At 40.7% G+C, this 12708-nt stretch overlaps 1 protein-coding gene across 4 annotated transcripts in view; it reads left to right on the forward strand.

Annotated features, from left to right (window-relative positions):
- Positions 1-2700: 2700 nt before the first annotated feature.
- Positions 2701-12708, forward strand: part of LOC138974707 (H(+)/Cl(-) exchange transporter 7-like) — a 139627-nt gene continuing 129619 nt past the window's right edge. For 3 of the 4 annotated variants that reach the window (XM_070347435.1, XM_070347441.1, XM_070347430.1), the window contains exon 1: positions 2701-3933. In XM_070347435.1, the coding sequence (XP_070203536.1) occupies positions 3196-3933 (738 nt within the window). In that variant the 5' untranslated portion in view covers positions 2701-3195. The remainder of the gene's footprint in view (positions 3934-12708) is intronic. The other variant, XM_070347446.1, reaches the window with a different exon arrangement.

Below are 12708 nucleotides of genomic sequence, written 5' to 3' on the forward strand. Positions count from 1 at the left end.
CAGTCACAGGCAATGCACACTCTGTGACAGACATACACACACACTTACATACACACACACACACACACACACACACACACACACACACACACACACACACACACATCCATAGGCAAGCAGAAATACTGAAACAATCACGGAGAGATTAAGTAACACGTATACAGGAAGATACACGTACCAAAACTGAAACACACACACACATATACGCCGCGCACAGAAAAGGCAACGATAAGCACGTATACAAGCAATCGACCGGACAGACATAAACACATCACACACGGACGGACACATAAACACACACCAGCATTCACAAAAACAAAACAAAATATTATTGACACACACACACACACACACACACACACACACACACACGGTTTTGTTTCTGTCACCCGGCTCATCATTGGCAATTATTTCAAAATGGCACAGTGGTGCAATCAGACTGAGCGAGTTCGTCTCTCATCATTTTCAATATTCTCTGCCGGGCTGTCTGCGGATGCGGACAAAGTTGTTTCACGGATTATTGGAGAGGCGCATCTTGCTTGCACTTGCGTCGCAGAATCCGATCTAGGATGCCCCATTAACTATTCGTAGCACGAGATGAATGCTCCCAATTAGAGTAAAGAATCCGACACACACACAAGGTTATTTAATCCACGTCAACTTAAAGGGATACTTCCCGACGGTTGAAGTTTTTCCCTTTATTTCTTCATTTTACAAAGCGTAAGTAGTTTTCAGGCGTGTTAATGCCATTCTTTTTCTTACATTTAAAGGATAGAAAGAGAGAGAACAGTATCGCGGGGTCGATCTGGTGGATGACCTGGTCTTTAAATATGTTTATTAAAGATGTCCATAATTACTTTTACTCGCTTGGCTTTATGAGTGTTGAGAGGACAGACAGATCTTTATAATGGAGACAAAGAACAAGGTACGAACAATCTTAAGAATGCAAACGAAACCAAGAGCAACAATTTCTTCTTTTTATTTAGGGTACAACTTGACACAAAAGGGGAAACAATATGCGAACTTGCTTACCTGATGCAGACTGTTCTGTTGGCACTCTATTTCAACTGTCGTATCCTAGCTATCACTTGTTTCTATACAACTTATTCTAAGTAATAACTTGTATTTATTTTCTGCTGGTCAACACTCCTATACTCTATTTCCCTAGCTCTATTTCCTCTGGTCTGGTCTATAGCTCCGTCCTCTAAGAAATCTCTGCAGTCAATCTTGTTTGTCTTCCCTATCTCCCTAGATTAAGTAAGCTTGGGCCCTGTGCCGTCTTCCCATTTTTGGAGACTGACGTCACAGGGTCCAGCATCGTGGCACCTATCGCCAGGTATCATACGGCTATAGCGTATTAGGAAATGCTCTACTATACACACGCGGCTGTGCACTAATTACTGCCCGCTACTTATTGCTTACCCTGCGAAATAACGCTTACTCAGCTACGATTGTACTACGCAATGGCCAAGAGAATTTGTCTGCGTCAGGTTTGCCTTCAACGTACACACATTTACACACCTAAAACAATAATAATACATTATAATAATAACATCAACATCAACCCGTGATAACAGCCTTAGAGAACGGTGTACATGCCTGGTGAAAAAGAATGTGTGCTGAACTGTTACTTTCTTTCAGGCTTGTCTTGTCATGCTGTATCAATTTAGATTTAGTATCTGAAACAATCAAACAAAGAAACAAAAACAAAGCTGAAAGCGTCATTACCGGTAGCAGCTGCATGAGTCTGCTTATACTTTCAGTGTCGGGATTATTGAATTTGAAACGTTGACTGCATGGTGGGTTTGCGTAGAACTCATTAGTAGCAGATTGTTTCAGATTCGTGTTTTCAACTTTTTTTTCAGTGGGCGTTGGCGCATGATGCTCGCGCGACTGCCTCACTAATTAGTATCTCAATCGACCCCAGCATTGCACTATGTCAACCAGCATCCGAAGCCAACTGAGTATCCCTTTCAGTACCACAGCCTATTTCGGTTTTTACTGGCCGCAGGCTAATAACCTTTCTTGTGACATTATGGCCCCGTCAACACTGTTTTCTGCGAATGATCATGATGATCTTGCTTGTTCTGCAACTTAGTACCGGTGACTACGAATCAGTACTGACCTGTCACTCTTATTTGCTCTCAGTGAAACTCCGTTTACATCGTGTTCAAACTTCAGATCGAGAAATCATCACAACAGACTTATCAGGTCCATCACCCTTTAAAACATTTTGTTTTTGCCCTTACGTTATCTGATGTAATAGAAATGTTCTATCTTCTATTCACAGAACCAGCTGCTGTCCAAACATGACCACTTCTGAGCAGTGAATTTGTCTCCGCATCACACAGCGTAAGGTCTTTCACCGCTGATATCACGGCAAAACAAATCATGGATCAAAAGTGACGCTGAAAGGGAAACTCCGCATCAGACTGCTTTCGGTACCACACATAGCTATTCTGTCGTATTTTTAAAAAGCAATTTGAATATAAAGAAAAGAAGCTTTTTATTTTTATTTGCCGGCCATATAAATGAAAAGGGAATGATTTCAGTGATACTAAACTTTCTGGCCCCAACTTATAAACACAAACGGTCATATAGACAGGTGCCACCGTTGCCGGTTGAGGATTTTGTGGGACCTCCTCAACGTTTCCTGTCGATCCTGCGCGAGCCGGACTGCCGCGTATTACGTTCTGTTGTCACCAACACTGCGACGACACGCCTTCTTCCCCCCTTTATGAAAGGCTGACACAAGAGAGAGCAGGCACCTCACCGCAGTTCAAAACGCAGTGGAAAATTTCAACAAGCTCACTTCACTGGAAACTCAGCGACACTGACAGTGGGCGTTCGTTTAAAAAACTGTGGCCGGATATACAACATGGCAGAGTATCGTGGAAGCTTTTTGATTATAACAAGCAGGTTTTTGTCATAATCATTGTCAGCTAGAGACTGAGAGCCTGTGAGAAATAGAGATCATTGACAGAGAAGAGAAGTTGTGAGCTCATTTATCAACCACGGACTATACTCACTCTCTGTGTCTCTCTCCATTCAGTCTGGGTTGACCGCAATCGCCGCTGGCACAAGAGCAACAACACCACGTGCGTTTGGCTGCAGGTTCCTGATACTGCTGGTATTTCTTCGACACTAGTGAGTGCCTGTGTGTGACCGCCTGTGTATCTGTTCGTTGTACGTGTTATGGCGGATGAACTGACAATAACTGACGAAACATCATTGACAAAGAGCACGATCACACCAGAGGAAGAAACACAGTCTACGACTGAAGGTGTACACGTTCCCACACTTCCAGCAAGTGAGGAAAACCCTAACCACTTGGAAAATGGCTGGGGCGACGGGGAAATAGAAGGTGAGGTACAGACACCGCCTGGGGAACTCTGGAACTCTGTGAAAAACAAAAATGACAGACAGAAGTCCAGCGATGATTCAGAGGTGACAGAAAAGCTATTGAACTCTGCAGAAAAGGGGATTAAGACAAGAGAAAGTAAGAAAACAACTAGTAATGCTGAGGAGAGGGAGAAGTTACTGAAGACTGTGGAAAACGATGTTGACGGTGAGACTACTAAAACTAATAACGACAACGAAGAAGCAGAGGCTAAGAAGCTGGTCAACTCTTTATCAGAGAAAAGTGGAAAAGAGACTGTGAACACAAGCAATGGCACGAAAGCAATAGGGAAGCTTTTCATCCCAGGAGAACACGCTAGATGTGATCACAGGAGAACAAGCGATGATGCTACACGTAATAAGGTGGTCAAGAAGAAACTGTTGGATACTTTGAACCTCGGCGTGGAGGGGAGAGTGGCCGGAGACGAGGTGGACTGGCAGCACTATCTGACCCATCCGGCGCATGGATTTTCTCGGGACGGTGTGCGCCGTGTCTCTCAGCATGTCAACATCCCGCGCCGGGAGCATGTGAGGGTAAGTGAAGAAACTAACAGGTCAAAGACTTTTTTCCGGGTTTAGTGTGTGCGTGTGTGTGTGTGTGTGTGTCGTGTGTGTGTGTGTGCGAGAGAGAGAGAGAGAGAGAGAGAGAGAGAGAGAGAGAGAGAGAGAGATAGATGATGATGATGATGATGGAACTTTATTTTTCAAGGATAGAGGTTTAAGGCGACGCCTTTTCTTACAACCGGTCCTTACTTCTAATACAAATATATAATAAATGATAAACAAGTAAAGCAACATGACAAATAAACAAAGTAAACGAACGAACCAGCAAACAATCGACAAGTAAGCAAACAAGCAAATAAAGAGAGAGAGAGAGAGAGAGAGAGAGAGAGAGAGAGAGAGAGAGAGAGAGAGAGCTAATCGTTTCGTCTACATTTATAATATTTTTGTAATTATTATTTTATATATAAATCGGCAGTTCAATTTTTTTCAACGTTCAGTTTCCACTGACAGGATAGTGTGCTTAAAACTGTTTCTGTAACTGCTGATTATTCCTGTAGACTGATTGCAAACATCTAGGCACGCAGTTATAATGAGGCTGTCTGTCTCTGTTCATGTTTAGGAATCATAATTGAACATATGTCGCCAGCACAGTAACGAACTCGATGCGACTACAGAGAGAAAACTGACACACACACACACACACACACACACACACACACACACACACACACACACACACACACACACACACACACACACACACACACTTACACTAACACACACACACACACACACACACACACACACACACACTTTGACCGCTGCCAATCACTCCAACAAGATTTCCGCAACCTACACACCCTTGTCAACGAACACAAACTGAAACCCCATGCGTTTTTAGATAAACATTGCACGCTTCAATGGAAGCCAGCATACACCCTGTGTCTCTCAATACATAAGGCTGAAATAGGACATCTGTTTTGAAAACTTCATCCCCTCTCCTCCTTCCCACCCCTCAACCCTCTCTCCCACCGACCCCCCCCCCCCCCCCCACGCCCAACAACCAAAGCGCCTACACCACCTATCACATAGCTCTATTCAAACAAGGCTAAATCACATACACCGCCCTCCTACCTGAACTTAAGTTCCCCATTCTGATATATTATTTTAGCAAGTTATATTTAATATTCTTATTTGGCTAATAATTATTTTTATGTTTCTAGTTACGTATTTATTTACTTATTCAGCCAGTTCTTTATTACATTATTTTGGCATTATCCAAAAGTCTAAAAAATATTTTACATAAATAAAAAGCAAATAAGCCTACAAAACCGCTCCACTTCAACTATATTTCGCGTACACTATGGCAACAACCCCAACAAAATCTTTACTTCCATCCCCATTTTGAAATATCGCAACAACAGACTTCCAGATCTATAACACGATCATATGTGTTCTCTGTTTGCATGTCTGTCCAGTGTCCTGTCCCCCCATAAAGCATATCAACACTACCTGTCCCAAGATAGGCCAATTGGTTCTAAGAGGACGTTAAAACTAATTATCATCATCACACACACACACACACACACAGACAGAGCTAGACAGACAGACACAAACACAGTGCACACACACACACACGCACGCAGGCAAACACACACACACACACACACACACACACACACACACGCACGCACGCATGCACGCACAGGGAGCAACCGGCCTATTATATTAATAAGGAGATCACTGAACGGTCGGATGGGGTTTTCATCACTTGATTAACTTGAGTGGACTCCACACAATTTCATTTCTTTCTAATAAAGGATGACAGACTCCATTGTTGAACTGTACGTGTGTGCGTGCGTGTGTGTGTTTGTGTGTGTGTGTGTGTGTTTGTGCGCGCAAACGCTTTAATAATAGTCTTAAATTTTGTTTTTCAAAGGTCAGAGCTGTTTAGGACTACTTTAGGAGAGATTTGTTACCCGGAACTAGGGTCGAAATCTTTGAAGAGTCGATAACCAAGATCTGAGCTATTAACTTGTCTGTGTATTCGGGAGTACATTTGAGCGATTTACCTTGGAGCGAATTCAGTACTCTTTTCACTAAACAGAAATTGGCCCATTATGAACATAATCAAATATTGTAGTGCTAACAGAGACTATAGAGAATACAGATCTTTATGGTGCTAACGTATGTCGGTGCCAGAGACACTGCTGTGGTAGATACACATTTTTGTCCGTACTCCGACGGCGACAATGAGCTGCTACAGGGTGGGGGAGGGGGACTCCGCCATTAAACACACTTTTCACTCTTTTCTTTGTGTCCACAGTGTTAGCAAACACAGTATACGTTTGCACTGTCTATGGTACGAATACATACATAGAATGTACAAGATACACAGTGGTAGCCTATATATACAGGATAAACTTGACACCAACTGAACTGTGTGCCGTTATTACATGAGTATTACAAAGCATTAGGTTACAAGTACCTTTGGTACTTTAAGCTTTTTGGCGACCGAGTTTGCAACACTATCTTACTAACACGTTCTTTACACACATTTTATGATGAGAAAGACTCAAGACTGAGGACAACTTCCTGTGATGATTCATCGCGCTATTAGATGATGATTATCGTATGCACATGACTGTTGTAAATGCACATGACTGTTGTAAATCGAAAACTGATAGGCTACACTGATGATGATAATGTGAACACTGATAATGTTTTAGATTTGATTATTCTTTTAGGAAAATATTATATTTGTAAATGTAAACTTCAGGGCTCAGTTCCGCTTTTGAGTGTTTTTAAAAAAAATATTAAATCAAAGATATTACATTGAAAAGAAATTGAATTTTATCAGGAATAGAAATGTTGAATTTTTGTCAGAGTGGTTACCCTATGCGAATATATGTTAGGTTATTGACCAAGGCGAAGTGTCCATTTCAGTTTAACTTTTTCCACAGTTTAAAATTGTAGGTTTTTATAAGATTTTAGGCAAGAGTGTGTGTGTATGTCTTATGTCTGTCTGCTTCACTTATCCTCTTACCTGTCTGTCACCCTGTCCAATCTTATGGGTGTAGGGGTGTCTTGTATTTTAGTGACTTTTGACTATTGTAGGGTGGAAGTTCAAAAAGAATCTATTATTTGTATTATTACTTAAGAGTATACATTATAATTGATACCACCACCATCATTACCCCCCCTCTCTCTCTCTCCCTCTCTCTCTCTCTCTCTCTCTCTCTCTCTCTCTTTCTCTCTCTCTCTCTCTCTCTCTTTCTCTTTATCAGTATTGTAATCTGCATGTTATGTTATGCTCCGGCCTTACTTGTAGGCGAACGGTATGTTAGAGCCTATATGTCCGTCTGTCCGTTATGTCCTGATGTTGTATATCTTGTATACTTGCCATTTACATATTTTATTATACATGTTGAAGGATGAATGATGATACATTGTAGACGGATGCATGTTATTGATTAAAAGCCCCACAATGATGTGCTTGGCAAATACAACAAAAGGCGAAGCCTTCACGGCTCACGTAAGAAATCGACAAACAGTAACACAAACTCAATCACTCCGTCACACATACACACACACAGTAAGCATACCGTCGCGATACTGATAACCTTGAACGGTTGAAAACGACGTTAAACACCAAATAAACAAAGAAAGAAACAGTAAGCATAAGTGATACGGTGCAAGAGTGCGAGACACTAGATCTAGATCTGTCTGTCTGTAGCCTACTTTTTACATTTAGTCAAGTTTTGACTAAATGTTTTAACATAGAGGGGGAATCGAGACGAGGGTCGTGGTGTGTGTGTGTGTGTGTGCGTGTGTGTGTGTGTGTGTGTGTAGAGCGATTCAGACTAAACTACTGGACTGATCTTTATGAAATTTGACATGAGAGTTCCTGGGAATGATATCCCCGGACGTTTTTTTCTTTTTTTCGATAAATACCTTTGATGACGTCATATCCGGCTTTTTGTAAAAGTTGAGGCGGCACTGTCACACCCTCATTTTTCAATCAAATTGGTTGAAATTTTGGCCAAGCAATCTTCGACGAAGCATGGTGGCTTAAACATTAATTAATGACTTTGGTCATTAAAAATCTGAAAATGTAAAAAATAATTTTTTTTATAAAACGATCCAAATTTACGTTCATCTTATTCTTCATCATTTTCTGATTCCAAAAACATATAGATATGTTATATTTGGATTAAAAACAAGCTCTGAAAATTAAAAATATAAAAATTATTATTAAAATTAAATTTCCGAAATCGTTTTAAAAACTATTTCATCTTATTCCTTGTCGGTTCCTGATTCCAAAAACATATGATATGTTTGGATTAAAAACACGCTCAGAAAGTTAAAACGAAGAGAGGTACAGTAAAGCGTGCTATGAAGCACAGCGCAACCGCTACAGCGCCAAACAGGCTCGTCACTTTCACTGCCTTTTGCACTAGCGGCGGACTACGTTCACTTTCATTCTGTGAGTTCCACAGCTTGACTAAATGTAGTAATTTCGCCTTACGCGACTTGTTAGTACTTACGGGGACACGACTGCCAGATGGCCAGATCGACACTGCGCTTTCGACAGCGCTTTCGACAGCGCTTCCTCGCGCAGACACTGGAAACACGCTGTGCAAATTAACCTGTATGAAATCTCCTTTGGTATCTTCTTTATCTATTTTTCTGGAGCTACGAAACCGAACAATGTGAAAGCGTGTTCTCCGAATCGGCGAACTGCAGCTCGGTGATAACTGTATATATTGCTATTTCATATGTTACGTGGATTTCCATTGGTCAATTGGGCAAAACTGAGCTCAGTGCAAAAGTGATATCGACGACATTTCCGTCGATATCAGTTTTGATATCGACGACCTCTTTATTGCTTCCCCACTTCAAAAACAAAAACACCTAAATTTAAAAACAAACAAATATATATGAAAATGTAATGATCCCAGAATTTAGTTGAGCAAGTGACTAAAGACTTTTTGAAAGAAAAGACATTTTGAAATACTGAAAAGTACAAGAAAAGAGTGAACAAAAAGAAATAATAATCAGAGGGAAGGATATGGAACAGCCAAAACTGAGACAAATACTTCTTTACAGTAAATACAAAATGTCCAGAGAATTAGCAATATATCTAACATTGACTGACTGTGTGATGATATCTTCTGCTATTGGTCTGTTTCGACAGTGATATCAAAATCTCGACCTCCGGTCTCGATTTTGATATCACTGTCTCAACAGACCATAGCAGAAGATATCATCACACAGTCCGTCAATATTGGGTACTATACCACAATCCTTCACGCGATCTGACCTAACCTTGACCCCTGACCTGGTCTACATACCATACACGACACAAACTGATCAGTCAGCTGTTTTTACCCCCTTAAAACCCCCCACCACCCGTTTTCTTTGGATACACACTTTAACTACACACATGCCGACAAAATGTTGATCATTGGTTCAATACTTTGAAGATGTTGCTTGAAAAATAACCAGGTGAAATGAGTATTTCGGTGTTTAGTCAAATGTTAAAGTTTCTACCACAGACATACACACGCACACACGCACACACGCACAGACAGACAAAGTTACGATCGCATAGGCTACACTTACGTGAGCCAAAAAGAAGAAGAAAACAAAAAGTAAAAAAAAAGAAAACTGAAAACTGTCATCACAGTGGCACGTAAAAGACCTCGGTCTTTCTACCATAAGTGCAGCCGGGTGGCTGATTGCACATAAACACGCATACACCTGTGTATCTCATCTAAAGTCGGGGTAATACCCGGGGATATGCCCCTAAGGCCAAAAAGAAAACTATGTCTGTTTCCGGTAACATCGCCGAACAAAATAGGGTCGGTCGGTCGTTTTTTTTAAATTTAAAATTTTTTTTAACCTTTTTCTTACGTTTTGTTAACGTCTTTTTACGTTTTTTGTTTTGTTTTTTTAAACGCTTCCTTAGTTTACTTACAATTATTTAGCACATGTTTTTGACCTAGATATATTGAAACTAAATTAAGTATACTTGACTTCATATTTTTAATTTTTTTAATTATTTTTTTGTTTTTGTGCGATAAGGGAAAAAAAACCTTTAGGGTCGGCGCTTAAAAATAGGGTCGGTCGGGTTACCGGAAACAAACATTTTTCTTTTTGGCCTAATGGTTTCACTGTAATGACGTAAAACAACATTATCAATCAAGACTGGAGAAGAACACATGAGTACGGATCATGTCAGTGATAAATTGGCATGGTGTTCATCTGTTCTCAGGAATGCTGCAGGTAGTGCGTAGTGCAACATCCATTGTTTCGCTGCAGCGCATTCATAATTTTACCTGCGACCATTTGCACGTACAGCTCAGCGGGATATATTGTTATGTTAATGTGATTATGTGACCAGTCAAAGGCGGAATGGAGGGCAGGAATCTAGGTTGACCAAGACGGATGATGGCCAATTTGTCTTGGAGTCTCAGTGAAGCAAGCGAGGTTGTGTATAACATGTGATTCACGAGGCATCACTGTGTGAGGTGTGAAGAGCAGTCGTTCGAGGACTATCTTTCAAGTATAAACTAATACAAGGTGTTTGCTGTATTTCGGGCTAAGACGGGATATAAAGAATTATGTGTTGTAAACTGAATCTCGAACTATTTCCCAGTGCCTTACCTTAAGTTGCACGTGCTGATGCGTGAAGACGCGACGTACACATTGAAGAACAAGACTTTTTTTGCCCCCGGAATGGCTGAGTCATTCTCTGTAGCTGTGTCTAGCGGTCGAGTCGTAAGTATACATATATAACATGTTTTTTCTTTCAAGTATTGATTTATTTAAATGATAAGTAAGAATACTTGCCATTGATTGTTACTGATCAATATGAATACAATCGTTGATTCTTTTTTTCACTAACGAAAAAAGGGAGACAAAAATTCAGAAATTTGAAAACCTTAATATTTCTTGTAAATTGGCAGAAAAGATCGTGGAGTTCTTCAAGAGGGAAGATTTATAGAACGGCGGCGGAAAGGCTGAAGTGATTCGTATTTTAGTTGTCAAACTATGTTTTTGATCTGCACATGCAATCATGATCAGTCACAACAGCATTGATTATTAGCAGTAGCTCATTAAGTTGTTATGTGTTTGAGAGTTGACATTCTAGAGGTTCAATTTGACAATGGTTTTTTTCTCCAAAACGTATGATCCTTTGTCCGTTCCTGTCATGAACAATAAACGTATTGATAGATTCTAATGTCAGATCGACTCAAACCTTTAATTAACCTAACCCTGTTGCTATCCTTATAAAGCAGGTTAGGTCACTGGAAAGTATCAACCCCAGGAGAGTTATCACTAAGGTGTGATTCGGAGTCCTTTTTAGCTAAATATGACCTGGATTCAATGTCTTCCAGACAAAACACGACGGGTTTCTTCATCGATATCGTGATGGTGCTAACGGACCAGATAATACTGTGAGTAAATTTGAGCAGCCTTCAATAAGGCCTAATCGCCACAGGAAGCACAATTTTATCGACTTGTCCGAGCTCTCTTTATTTCTCACACACACACACACATACACACACACATACACACACACACACACGCGCGTGCCGACCCCCCCCCACACACACACACAAACACACACACAGACACACATACAAACACACACACACACCCACACAGACACACACACACCTCTGACTGCAATCAGAACAGCTGACCCGCAATGGTCGTTTCCTGTTGTCGCTGTAACTGAGGCTGTGTAAATAGCTGTGGCTTTTCCCCGGGTAATATCTGTGTAAATACCGCTAACGCCGCACTAGTCTTGTTTTGAGCTTTTCCCCCCGCCCTTATCTATTCGATCCTTCCTCGATCATGGCCAAACTGCAAAAAAAGCAAAGAAAAAAAAGCACCCCTTCTCTCCACAAACACACAGTTGTACGATTACTGCACACTTTAAATCGAGGCACGGAAAAACGCACAGCTTTCTCTTGAACTCTTCTTTGGCTTGCTTCTAATCTGTTTCTGTGGTTGTCTCCCCGTTGGGATATCTAATTACCGCAGACTCCTACGTCGTGAAAAAAAACCCCGACCAGTCCATATCTGCAATACGTCAGATAATGCACATAGTTAAAGATCCCTTCCTTCTATTTTTTTTAATTTAAAGACACGAAGATCACGCATCCTTTTTGATCACATACTGCATTCTGACAGTCAGGTTGCTTGTTGAGGATGAGAATGTGTGTGTCTGTGTGTGTTAATGTGTGTGTGTGTGTGTGTGTGTGTGTGTGTGTGTGTGTGTGTGAGTGTGTGTTTCATGATTGTCATTAGTAACCGCGATTAGCACGTATGTTTCTCAAAGATTTTATTTTTATTGTTCATATACATGCATAGACCAAGTGTTTGCAACAGTCTTCAACCGTTACGTGTAGCTTGGGTTTGTAGTTTATCTGATGTTGATTTTTGGACTGAAAGTTTGATTTCAAAAATAATATGAGAAACATCTTAAGGCAGAATTAGTAAGGGACTCTGGTCAGTATTTACCATCTGGTTTTACAACCGAAGACGTGACATATTTGGAAAACCTGAGCCGCATAAGAAGGGGAGTCCTACTGAGAAGGGATTATTTTTTGAATCATTATTTCATCGCTTCTGACATGGTAGAATTATTCTGTGAGGTAAAACAGGTTATTATGAGTTCCTGTCACTTTGACGACCTTGTGTTATAATGTAGCTGTTCCTGCTTGAAAGCTTGTGACGATTCAGATGCAACTCTCGTCTGCTTTCATTCAGATTCAGAAATTTATGTTATAT

This window comes from Littorina saxatilis, linkage group LG1, assembly GCF_037325665.1.
Source record: "Littorina saxatilis isolate snail1 linkage group LG1, US_GU_Lsax_2.0, whole genome shotgun sequence".
Lineage (NCBI taxonomy): Eukaryota > Metazoa > Mollusca > Gastropoda > Littorinimorpha > Littorinidae > Littorina > Littorina saxatilis.